The 13,189-nt window shown below is 35.5% G+C and overlaps 1 protein-coding gene across 2 annotated transcripts; it reads right to left on the minus strand.

The window, feature by feature from the left end:
• Nucleotides 1-102: 102 nt before the first annotated feature.
• On the minus strand, nucleotides 103-11,637 carry LOC137400010 (photoreceptor-specific nuclear receptor-like). 2 transcript variants are annotated; one of them, XM_068086300.1, is made up of 9 exons: nucleotides 11,426-11,637; nucleotides 10,098-10,247; nucleotides 8,458-8,551; nucleotides 5,684-5,798; nucleotides 2,175-2,362; nucleotides 1,716-1,845; nucleotides 1,457-1,602; nucleotides 879-1,037; nucleotides 103-778 (listed from the first exon to the last, which is right to left on the minus strand). In XM_068086300.1, exons 2-9 carry the CDS (start codon nucleotides 10,239-10,241, stop codon nucleotides 552-554), a joined length of 1,203 nt encoding a protein of 400 aa, XP_067942401.1. In that variant the 5' UTR covers nucleotides 10,242-10,247; nucleotides 11,426-11,637; the 3' UTR covers nucleotides 103-551. The 2 variants fall into 2 exon arrangements, with proteins under 2 accessions (XP_067942401.1, XP_067942400.1); XM_068086299.1 differs by having other exon boundaries at nucleotides 8,458-8,554.
• Between the last annotated feature and the right edge of the window lie 1,552 nt (nucleotides 11,638-13,189).

The raw sequence follows: 13,189 nt of genomic DNA on the forward strand, positions 1-13,189 counted from the left end.
GCAATAATATTTCAGCATCTTATGAGGTTTGTCTATATCTAAACTTGTTGATAAAAAGAAAAATCTTGAAGTTATGATGGCAGATCTTTTTAAATAACCACAGTCATTTATTGAGCACAACATTTATGCAGGACGGCTCAATGCTCAAAGCAAAAATATCATTCATCAATTTTTAGTTGGCAAAGTCCAACACGAATAAATAGAAATATGTTAGTGTGCCTAGAACAGATGGCAACAGCTGTCATAAAATGTGGCCTGCAAAAGATATACTACAACAGAGCAGAAAAAACAAATGTAGGCCTCGTAAACTGGATGTGTCAACCGAAATTAGGGGCAAAATAAAACAGGGTAAAGAAAACCTCGCATAGATAGATGCTGGACAGATAGGTCAAGAGAGTAGTATGCAGTAAGCCTATGTACAAATGTATATAGCTGATAAAAATAAATATATTCACAGATATATATATATATATACATGTATATTCATGTAGAAAATTTATGCTCAGAGAATATATAGATATGGCTATCATTGGCATTATCGGGAGAGAAACTCAGACTGTACTGGAATAAAGTGATGATACAAAGTGTGTTGTTGCACCAGGAAACATATGAGGAAAGATAACTCTCTCAAGGAGGCTAGAATTGGCCGATTGTATTTGAGAGAGGAGAGTGAGGCATGTGTAGAATCTTACAAGGCTGCCACAGCTTTCGGCTAGAGCAGTTTGAGCTTGCAAGTGAAGCCTTGAGACAAGTGCTTTATCCATCAGTCCCTCAAGATCTGTAAAAGCATGCCATACTTTGCACGGTAGAGTTGGTAGAAACGTATAATGTGTGTGTGTTTACATACAAAAGACATAAAAATACATTGAATAACCCACCTGATGTGAAAACGCATAGAGATTTCATTGCTGCATACCCTTCTGTCTGAATACTCAAAGCTTTCAAAGCATTTATATAATAACTGAGTGTAGATAACTCCTTCTCAGCAGCTATTTTGTCTTTGTTATCCGATGGTCTGTAACATTCCATAACAGCCCCTGCAATGAAAGCGAAGAAATGGTGATGTACAGCTAACAACATTAATTATCCTATCAGTTCTGCATAAGTACTAACAGCTAATCACAATGTACAGCAAAAAATTTCCAGACAAGTGCTAATCCTTAAATTAATTTTAATAAAAATAAGAAAACTAAGATGGCATAAACATGGTGAGAAGACAACTTCGAAAGAAAGTCTGTTAAAAGACTAATAGGTGAGAGAATATATGAAATAGTATGCATTTAAAGGAAGAACAACTCCATCCTATATGTTTACAAGGAAAGATAATTCCAAAGTGGATATTGCTGACAGATGAAGGTGAAAAAATGCTGTTTACATACCTGTGCAAACTAATGAGGAATACAAAATGAGACAAATTACATGTAAAATATTTAGGGAATACAATTTATTTACATACCAACATCAATGCTAAGAGAGATCTGTGCTGCAGACAGAATCAAAAGCGGACACCATGACTTCTCCACCAGCATCACTCTGTCTCTAGCAATCAGGGTATTCAATGCTGGCATATCTCTGAGCCATCTGTTTGAAGCGTTGAGAAGGCTACAATCGGATGGAAAGATTTGGAGTACTAAAGCTAGGAAAAATCATAGGTCAATCATTTTTAAGGAAATATTTTTACGATGTGTTGATCAACAAATGTTCACAAGACTTACCCTAAGCAAACACTATAAAATGAGATCGCTCCGAGACCACTAGAGAATATTGAATTGCCAGATGTCGCAGTCAAGGTGTCTCCTTTCCCGGTACTGGATGATCCACTTGTACTATCAATTCTGCTATTATCTATATTAAACATCTTAGTACAATAGCAAAATAGTTGATGACTGAAATGCTTTTATCATATGCTGCACCGAGGCTTTGACAGATTTGTTCCAAATAGCTCAAAAACAGAAAAAAGAGGGTTCTCTCACAAACAGACACCAGTCAGAAAGTAGCACACTCACAGAAACTGAAACACTGCACACTTAACAAAATGGTAGGTAAAACATGGCACATTACACAGGAAATGATTCAAAACCAAAAGAAGATTACAAATGATAGAAGAAATCAATAAAATACAACAATTGACATCATACACAGAAGGTTTACACTTACAAGATGAGTGAACTTACGATTTCCAGGTGAAACGAGGCTCTCTTGATTGATAGGAGGTGCAGTTGATTTGGATATGAACTTGAGCTTCTGATACCACTCAAGACCAGATGGCAGACGTGAAAGTGCTGCACAAGCAGCTAAATGATAGGGGTGTGCGACGCTGCCTAAATGCGTGACAGAACCTGGCAGTTGAGTTGGAGTGAATCTAGAAATGTAGAGTGAGCCATGCTACAGACAATATATGAAATAATCTAGTCTGAAATAATAAACATAGTAAAGACAGGCAACTTATACAGGCCAGTCTACAAACTCCAAGTACTCTCATTTGTTCAGAATAATACACTAATACAGACTGGGCCCTGTCTGCACAGTGAAAAAGTCGGGACATCGAAAATTGAGTACTGTACAGTACAGTAACCAGCTTATATAGTCTCGTACACATACTCCTAGGCTACAGTATGGTACAATACACATATACAGTACACATGAAAGAGTAATATATGGTTATACTTGCAATATGGTACAATACACATATTATACAGTACACATGAAAGAGTAATATACGGTTATACTTGCAATATGGTACAATACACATATACAGTACACATGAAAGAGTAATATACGGTTATACTTGCAATATGGTACAATACACATATAAAGTACACATGATAGAGTAATATACGGTTATACTTGCAATATGGTACAATACACATATACAGTACACATGAAAGAGTAATATACGGTTATACTTGCAATATGGTACAATACACATATACAGTACACATGAAAGAGTAATATATGGTTATACTTGCAATATGGTACAATACACATATACAGTACACATGAAAGAGTAGTATACGGTTATACTTGCAATATGGTACAATACACATATACAGTACACATGAAAGAGTAATATACGGTTATACTTGCAATATGGTACAATACACATATACAGCATACATGAAAGAGTAATATATGGTTATACTTGCAATATGGTACAATACACATATACAGTACACATGAAAGAGTAGTATACGGTTATACTTGCAATATGGTACAATACACATATACAGTACACATGAAAGAGTAATATACGGTTATACTTGCAATATGGTACAATACACATATACAGCATACATAAAAGAGTAATATATGGTTATACTTGCAATATAGTACAATACACATATACAGTACACATGAAAGAGTAATATATGGTTATACTTGCAATAGGGTACAATACACATATACAGTACCATGAAAGAGTAATATACGGTTATACTTGCAATATGGTACAATACACATATACAGTACACATGAAAGAGTAATATATAGTTATACTTGCAATATGGTACAATACACATATACAGTACACATGAAAGAGTAATATATGGTTATACTTGCAATAGGGTACAATACACATATACAGTACACATGAAAGAGTAATATACGGTTATACTTGCAATATAGTACAATACACATACACAGCATACATGAAAGAGTAATATACAGTTATACTTGCAATAGGGTACAATATAATACTAATAGCAGCAATAATAACAAACAGAAATGACAGCACAACATTCTGGTAGGAAACTACCACAATCGTCGTCTGTCACGAGGGCCACCTATCAGCCAAAGTTGTCATTCTTCGGACCAATCTTCGAATCTTTGCATCGAGCAATCTTATGGCACCGGACATTGTTCGAACAATGAAAAGTTTGGGAACGTGAAATCCAAAGAAGCGGGGTCGACTGTACCAGGTATTGCGTAGCTCCTAACTCAAAGTTAGGTAGGTGAACTCAAACCGAGTGCAATTTCTAGCTGATGGGCATGCATTGCAAACTTTGACTAATACGGCAGAGCAGATATTGTGTGAATTTGGTAAAGCATATACCATAAAATCTCTATTTGAACGACATGGCACTTTATTTTTTAACCATTCCCCTATAGTGGCGTTTCATTACAGGGGGCGGTCAAATAAAGGGTGGCAGTATATTTTTTGACTAGCTCGTCACATTTTCGGTGTCGACTATATTTTACATTCTCCTTCGGGCAAATTAGCATTAATGCAGGCATCAACAGTTTTCCTAAAACGTTTTTCATATACGTTGAAGCATCAGACCGAGTTAAACAGGGAACTGTTTTGATTATAAAATATTAGCATGGTTTCTGTTATTAAAGGTTGACTTGCAACAAAATTCACTTTACAGTTATTTGCTATCATAAGATTCACCATGTCTTACTCTGTTGTGTGGTAGGTGCAAAATATATGGGAATGTGATTACAAGCACTTATAAGCTAAAAAACAAACAGTTAATCGCAGCCACACAAGACCGTCGTAGTTTGGATTCTCTTTCCAAAACGGCTCAAATGGGACGTAGTTGTTACAAGATGGTTTCTGTTTACACTTTCATGCAATCTCAATCGTCCAAATATTTTCACAAATATACTTCACGCATTCAATAAAACCATGTCTATTGTTCTAACGCGTCTATTTTATCGTCATTGTAAAGCTGTCACTTTTAGCACTGATATCTTATAACTTACCGTAAAAAATCGTTAAACTTTTTAACCTTAGCTCGAAGGAGTACATGTAATTGTCTGATAATCATGACGAGCTTGTTGGCTACCTGTGATGATCGAAAAGTGCGGCAAAAATTATTTTCAAAGTATTGGGTCACATGATCAGATTACGACTTGACGATTAGTCCAAGCCGAAACAAAACTGTAAAGTAACGAGCATCTATATTTCATACAGAGTCTTCGGTAAAACCCGAAGTGTTTATCATAAACTAGTGCTACGATAAATTTATATTGAGCTTTTTATTGGCCTTTCAATTCACGTGAGAACATCACGTGACAAGACATAACCAAACTGTAATGACTACGTCAGATAAATAAAGAGAATCCAATCTACGGCGGCTTTTTGTTTTTGAGCTTTTAAGAGCTTGTAATCACATTTCCATGTATTTGGCATCTACAACACAACAGAGTAAGACATGGTGAATCTTTTGATACCAAATAACTGTAATGTGGATTTTGTTGCAAGTCAACCTTTAAGTATTTTGATGGTGTCGATTTCAAAGTTTTAAAGAAAAAAATGAAAAGCTATGGAGTTGGACAACGAGAGAATTGATTGTTATTGCTGTAAACGATTCATTATTAATACAATGTTGTGGACACTTCTACTGATCTCTTGCTATTACGGGTTCATAAAGATCAGAGAATGTCAAAGTGGCGATGAAATGGAGGTGGCGTTCAATTAAAGGGTGGCGTTGTATTTTTTAACCCTTCGTCTATAGTGGTGTTCTATTAGAGGTGGAGTTCAAATAAAATGGCATTCAAAAAGAGATTTTACGGTAGCAAGAATGTGACAGTTATAATAGTTGTGCAGTATTATAGGACAACCCAGTATTATAGGTGATAAGCATAATAAATGATAGTGAACTAAATATACGCTATGTTTAGCTTGTATTATTTCGAACGGGGCCAACAAAGAAACTCAAATGGAAAGCTCAATACTTACAATGGGAATGTAGAGGAAAGATAATGAACAGGAGGCACGTCTGATGAACGCTGGGTATTCTTAGCGTCGAGCGCAGGAGCTTTAGGAGTCCTGGGAGCTCGTGCATGTTGAACAGCTAAATGAGCATGCATGTACACCGAATTAGTAAACAATAAAGATTGACTATTTTCGTTTAATGTGGATACTCTTATTAAAGTCAAGATAAAGCTTTTCCAGAAACTTATACTAGATAATTGAAAGGGTGACAAAAAACACATGGAATGAAAACGCTTTTCATTCTTTTTGTAGTTTGGCCATATATTGAGTAGAGTTATCCTCTCTTTAATCAGACATTTCTGTGTACATGTGTAAAGCAGCATACCACAATGTGTGCTAATTCTGGGGTAAGTCACACAAAAATATCTCGTATGTAATAATAACAACACTCAAAACTACTAAAAGGAAATTAAGGCTGCAGTTTTAATTACACCCAATGATCCTTTTGATAAAGGAAGAAATAGCAGTGACAATAAAATAATGATTAGTTGGTGAACTCCTTCTTTGCTAATTGATATGTTGAACCTCTCTATGCATGAATTGCTGTAAAGCATGGTTATCTATTCTTGAAAGCCACACCATGTTGCTATAGCAACATTTCAGAAATCAGAATATTTTATGATTTAAATTATTGATTCTAAATTATAAAAAAGTTAAATATAAAAAATGCAACACGCAGAAAGCACTCTTTCAATCTAACTTAGAAAGGTGAAAACACTAGTTTTATGTCAACTATTGCATTGATAGCTTTAAAATAACTAATGAGCAGCTTTTAAATATGCCAATGAGTAAAAGTTTGTAAAATTCATCATAGAAAAAACAAAATAATTTTTACTATGTCAAAAAACTGCTCTATAACAGAAGATTGCTTGAATCTAATGAAAACATTGTACACTTCATGAAATTATATAAGACTTAACAAGTTCTATAAGATCCGTACTCGAGCATAAAAATTTGATTTATGTGCGTAAATTTGCAAATTGTTAAGCAGTAAAAACTTAGGGCTTGTGAAACATTCGCTCTACTTGCTAGTAATGGAAAAATAAAAGTTATAAAAAAATATATTTGTGTAAGTAAAGCATGAAGATCAACTTTTACTGACCACATAAGAGTTGACCCCGTCACTGGTTTTTCTACTTATTAGAGAATTCATTTATATTCTCTGATAAAAAAGTAGCCTGCAACCAAACATATTCTCAGTTTTAATGTGAATTCTAGTCATTTAAATTCGTTTTGAAGATAACCAAAATCAGACTTCTCTTAAAGACCATGTATCGATATTAAAGAGGTAAAATATGACAATTCTTAGCAGGTGTGTCCGTCATATATATCAACTTCACCCAGTTCAAACCAGCTGCCCACAAATGGAAAGAACTGTCTAAGAGAAAAAGCTAATGTCAATTTTTAATGAGTGGTAGAGCCTTGAGCTATAACTATAAACTATATATATAACTGACTCAAACAAAATGAACAGTCAATGAACCTTGCTTGAAAACTGTTTAATACAAACCAACAGACCGTTACCACGGAAACTGGACTCATTGCAATACATTGTATTGAAAGCATCACCTAGAAGATCAGCTCAAAAGGAGTGAGCAAGCAATCATAAGCAACAACCTACTCCCAATTTCCCATGATAGAGGAGTCATTGGACTGTGTGAACAGGCTTTCAAAAATGTAAGGCTATATGTATGATTTCATGATAGCTCAACAGCAGAGCATACATAACCTGACATGTTGGAAGGCGGACGCGATCGAATTTTTAACAGTTTGTCAGTTCATTTGCTAAGAGCTCTAATTACCCATTTTAAGCTTAACTGCTTCTTAACATTAATTTTTCACTCAAATTCACCGCATTAGATCACTAGCAACATCTCGCAACATAAATCTATTTGTTTAAAGAATACATCAACATCTCGCTCGGCTTAAACTCCATGAATATTTTATGAGACGGAGAGTCAATTTGCGTCCGAGTGCTGGCAGCTCAGTGTTATACACAAACAGACCAGACCGCTTAAGCTTGCCCAGAAGCCTGAAACCTGATCAACTGTCAAACAATTCATGCGCATTAACTTTACCAGGCATGGCAGCATCTGCCAGCCGTTGCCAGCCTCTGAGGGCTGCTCATCACGACAAGCATTGTCTACACTAATTGTTTGGTAGCCACTATTATGTTCTGGTGATCAACTTAGCAAAGAAGGCAGCAAGCATTCGAAGCAACTGACATCTGATTAGCCTTATTGTCAAATTTGGGCTCCCAAAACCTCAACCTGGTCTACATCCCTTGCTTTTCTTATACAACCCCCTTCAGCAGATCAGCTCTATCCGGCACTGAAGAGTGCCGAGTGATAAATCGAATGATTAAATGCCATCAAAGAAAATGAATAATAGATGAGTGTGTTTGTATAAGATCATACGGTGGCTAAGCCTGCAGCGAGCAGCATCTCAATTCCCAATCTTAATGTAATGATGGCCACGATCGATACTTAGTAAAACATTATATTGCTCTAACTCGTGTTTGAGCATCTTGAGTACTTCGCTGTATCCTCGAGTTCGCCGATTGCTCAATTTAGTGCTAATTCTATTCTACTGAACGACGAGGAAATGTTGATGTCTTATGTTATTATCACCATCTGTTAATTTATTAGATTCAGAGGTGAACTGACGTTACTAAACATTTAAAAACCAGTAGCAAGAATTGTAAGTGAAACGAAGAAGCACACGCTGTTGTTACTCACCATTGCTGTTCATGTTGACAGCCTTACACTTCTCAAACCGGCAAAACTGACACTGGTTTCTCCTGCCAGCATCCACGATGCAGCTCTTTGTTCCCTGCTAACACAACAGGAATATGAGACAAACCTATTAGTTGAGCATTGCTGGATAGTTTTATTAAATGAAAATAAAGATCACTATGTTTCAATGACGTGCATGATGGGGATTTGGAGATGCGTACGTATTACGTTACGTGCGATGAGTGTTTCAATGGATATTCGCATAATGCGGATTAACGGGGGCGCTTTGTTAAAAAAGGTAAGAAATTCTTGTTTCACTTAGCAGCATACGAAACATTAGAGCATTCGGAGCTGTTCGAATTGAAATAAAGTGACTGAAGTGTAAAAATGTTTAAAATGGAATAGCTTGCGCAGGATTTTCAGTAAATCATTCGTAAATGCTGTTTCCACCTTTCACAAGCTCATGAAACATTCGATAAAAATTTGGGAGTAACAAAACTCGCTTGACTCGCAGGACCTTTCCATTTCCATCTTGTGGATGAGTGAAACTTGCTGAGTAACCGTGCCATGAACACATAGTGTATTCTCATGAATACATAGTGTATCCTCATGAACACATAGTGTATCCTCATGAACACATAGTGTATCCTCATGAACACATAGTGTATCCTCATGAACACATAGTGTATCCTCATGAACACATAGTGTATCCTCATGAACACATAGTGTATCCTCATGAACACATAGTGTATCCTCATGAACACATAGTGTATCCTCATGAACACATAGTGTATCCTCATGAACACATAGTGTATCCTCATGAACACATAGTGTATCCTCATGAACACATAGTGTATCCCCATGAACACATAGTGTATTCTCATGAATACATAGTGTATCCTCATGAACACATAGTGTATCCTCATGAACACATAGTGTATCCTCATGAACACATAGTGTATCCTCATGAACACATAGTGTATCCTCATGAACACATAGTGTATCCCCATAAACACATAGTGTATCCCCATGAACACATAGTGTATCCTCATGAACACATAGTGAATCCTCATCATGGGAACATAGTGTATCCTCATCATGGGAACATAGTGATACATGGGAACATAATGATAGAGTGGTTAGACATGGGAACATAGTGATAGAGAGGTTAGACATGCAAACAGATTTTAGTTGACGAGCAAAAATATGAGTAACAAGAAGATAAATGGTTAACTTACCCAGTAATCAACAGATGACATAACTAATGGGTTCAAAAAAGTTACACAAACTATTGGAGATAACAAATAAAGAGACAAAACAAGCAAGGAAACAAAAAATGAATGATATTACACTTACAAAACTGAAAAAAGAGTGAGGGATAAAATGGAACATTAAAACGAAAATAAAGATAAGGATTAGAGACATGACATGGTAAGCAGAAGACTCATGACATCATATCGTCTCAGACTGACTCTCGTCGACCAATCAATATCTCTGATCGGTCCGATCTCAGTCCGACTGATCTGATCTGTCAGTCCGGTCTGACAGACCTCTCAGACTCATATCGTCATCAGTAATAGCCTGATGACGATATTGTAGATATGAACAGGGCTCTAAAGAAGGAAGGTGAAGGTGAAACTCACCCTGCAAACATATTCCTGTCTGTTTCTCACACTCCGCTTGAAGAACCCCCTACAACCATCACAACTGTCAACTCCATAGTGTCTTCCACTTGCCTTGTCCCCACACACTTTGCAAAGCATGCCTACTCCTCTCCTTCCGGTCATGCTTATCTAGCAATGAGTATGGCATACACGTGTAAGCTGCTGTCACACATTATGCAGAAAATATAATGTACTGCAGATATGCACATACAAAGGTTAAATAAACAAAATTGATTAAAAGACCAATGACTAATAAAGATACTTTTTTGGAAGTCTGGTCAGTAGAACAAAACTATTTCTAATTACTTTACCCAGAAAGAGATGACTATGCACTTGGAGGGTATGGTAAAAAACAACACAATATAAGAACATAGATAACATGTTGGTACAAGGTTATACGAATACATCTCTCAAGGTTATCTGAAATGTGACAGAAATAACAAGCTGGTACACAGAGTTAAGTAGCCTGAATTTATACTAATGCCAAGGTATGTTAAGCTAAGGTACTTGGTACCTGTATCTGTAAGCGGTTTTCAAAATACAGCTTAACTTATATACTCATGATCTTGTATATTGACAGTCAAGCTAAAATAACAAGAATGCAAAAATTTCATGTAGATAAGTGACGAACCACAAACAGCTAACTACGGGCGAACCTAAAAATACAACAGGTATTAGAAAACATCTAGTTACAGGTGTTTGATGAATTACAACTATGAGTGATTAACAACATACAACAAGTGACAGATGAAATCCAGCTAGAGGTGACAGATGACATATAACTACAGGTGATTGATGAATTACAAACATGAGCGATTGACAACATACAACAAGTGAGAGATGAAATACAACTAGAGATGACAGATGAGACAACTACAGATTATCGATGAATTACAACTGTGAGAGATTGACAACCTAAAACAAGGGACAGATAAAATACAACTAGAAGTAGTTAATGAAATACAAATACTGTAATAAGTTAAAAAGAGACAAGAAAAAGGAGTGATTTACTAGATGGTCGGTGACGTTGTACAGTAGAAAAACAAAATAAAAAACTGATGAATGAAATGCGACAGCCCGCAGAAAAACACAAATGATTATTAAAACATAAATAAATTAAACATAAATATAAAATGTAGTGCAATCTAGAGATATAGATAACAATTATGCTAATATGAAATATGGCTGATGTGAGAGAGTCAAAATTAGTTACTAACAAAAATTAACAAAAACCACTAAGACAATAAATATATTTTTACATTTTTAAAACGCTCCTTACAAAATCGTTTAAAATAATTCAATTTTACCTGTGATGTGTTCAATTGAGGTTAACTCTGCGAGATGTATTTGCTATCTATCCCTTTCTGTAACTACTCTTCGACCTTCTATGATGAAAATCTTCAACGTTTTATATGATCATGGAGAGTTTTATTCGACCTACTGAAAGAAAATGAGTCACAATGAGAAGGATAGAAAAAGTAATTAGTTATATTATACGGACTATAGAAAAGATGAAATCTAAAAAATATTGTATTTTTAAAAATAAATGCAAAAGTAAACGACAAACCTAAATAGACAAGCTGAAAGTCTAAGGATGTGATCACATATTCTCCAGTAGACAAGAACAAACAAAGAGAAAACAAGTGTATTTGAATACGCATATTGTGACAAAGTGATACGTTGACCTGTGCATACATGAGATCATGTGTTTATGGGTGTAGATCTGATAGAATATAAGCATAGGTGAGTTTCAGGATAGTGTAGTATTTAAAATGATATCTAAAGGTAAGCGCAGCGCGAGTAATTCATATAGCACCAAACATCATCTTAACACGTTAAGACGATCAATGCTCGAGTATGATATTGCGTTGCTTGCTGCAGGCAGACTGAGCATTTGTAAGAGCAATGTTGCACAAACATTGGATCCCCATGATCTTGAGAAGACATGTCTGAGCCAGCTACAAAGAAACCTCAACGGGCTGGAGACATACTCAGTTGCAGAGAGTGGTTTGAGGTTGGATCACTGGTAGCTTTTTAAGATAATTAAATCCAAGCCTGCTACTCATAGGTCAGGTCCTCTAGAGCATTAAGTCACACTCTGCTTATCTTCACATGAAAACCTATGACCTTGACCTCTTAAAAAATGTAACTCTCATTTTGATTAGAATCCCAATAAAAATATTTTCATGAGATTTCACATTTCCAAAATGATCTGTTACATAAAAAATGTCTTATCACAATTTATGAGTATTTTTATGCACTCAATAATATTTTGAAAATTGTCCCATTTTAAACAATAAATGACACGCATTTGCTGTAGAGAGCGTAACTTAACAATTATCTATAATCACTGTAACATGGAGTATACCATTACATGCAGAGTTATGCAGTCAAGCTCTTCCGGTCAATCTCATAACAGTAGGAAGCGAATATGAAGCTTTTTATGTACTCATAGTTCTAAAACAGTCATTTTTCCTGATTTCCTCGCTACTGCACTTCATATAATGCAAAGGATCTACGCGTACAACAACTTTGTAAGCTAATTCAACTTTTCGTGTTATCTATAAAAAAGAAATTAAAAGAGCAAATTTTTTATACTAAAAATGTTTTCACTGTGATCATGGTCAAACATCATAGCTGTGGAACAGATAATACCCAAGTCTGATTAACTTGTATTAAAAATGCCACAACGAGTCAACATATAAAAGCCATGTCATACCAAAGATAAGCAATAGCTTATGCCATTAAGTAAAACATTTGTTAGACATTAGCACTTATACTATGAATTAAATAAATAAAAATTGAATGGTAGCCAGGTTTACATAACCATGTCTCCTAGGAAGGATGAAGGACAACAGAACTAAAGTTTAGCAGTTTACCAAAATATATTAGTCTGTGGCTTCAAACAAATACTCAAATACAACCATCCAACTTTACTATAGACAATGGTTGTGGCTAACAATTTCTAGGTGTCATCATAAGAGAAAACTTCCGTTTAACATAACTACTCCCTTTCGCATCACCGTAGCTATTCTGTGAGTCTTCATCATCCTCTCCACCTCCCAATATTT

This window comes from Watersipora subatra, chromosome 7, assembly GCF_963576615.1.
Source record: "Watersipora subatra chromosome 7, tzWatSuba1.1, whole genome shotgun sequence".
Classification (NCBI taxonomy): domain Eukaryota; kingdom Metazoa; phylum Bryozoa; class Gymnolaemata; order Cheilostomatida; family Watersiporidae; genus Watersipora; species Watersipora subatra.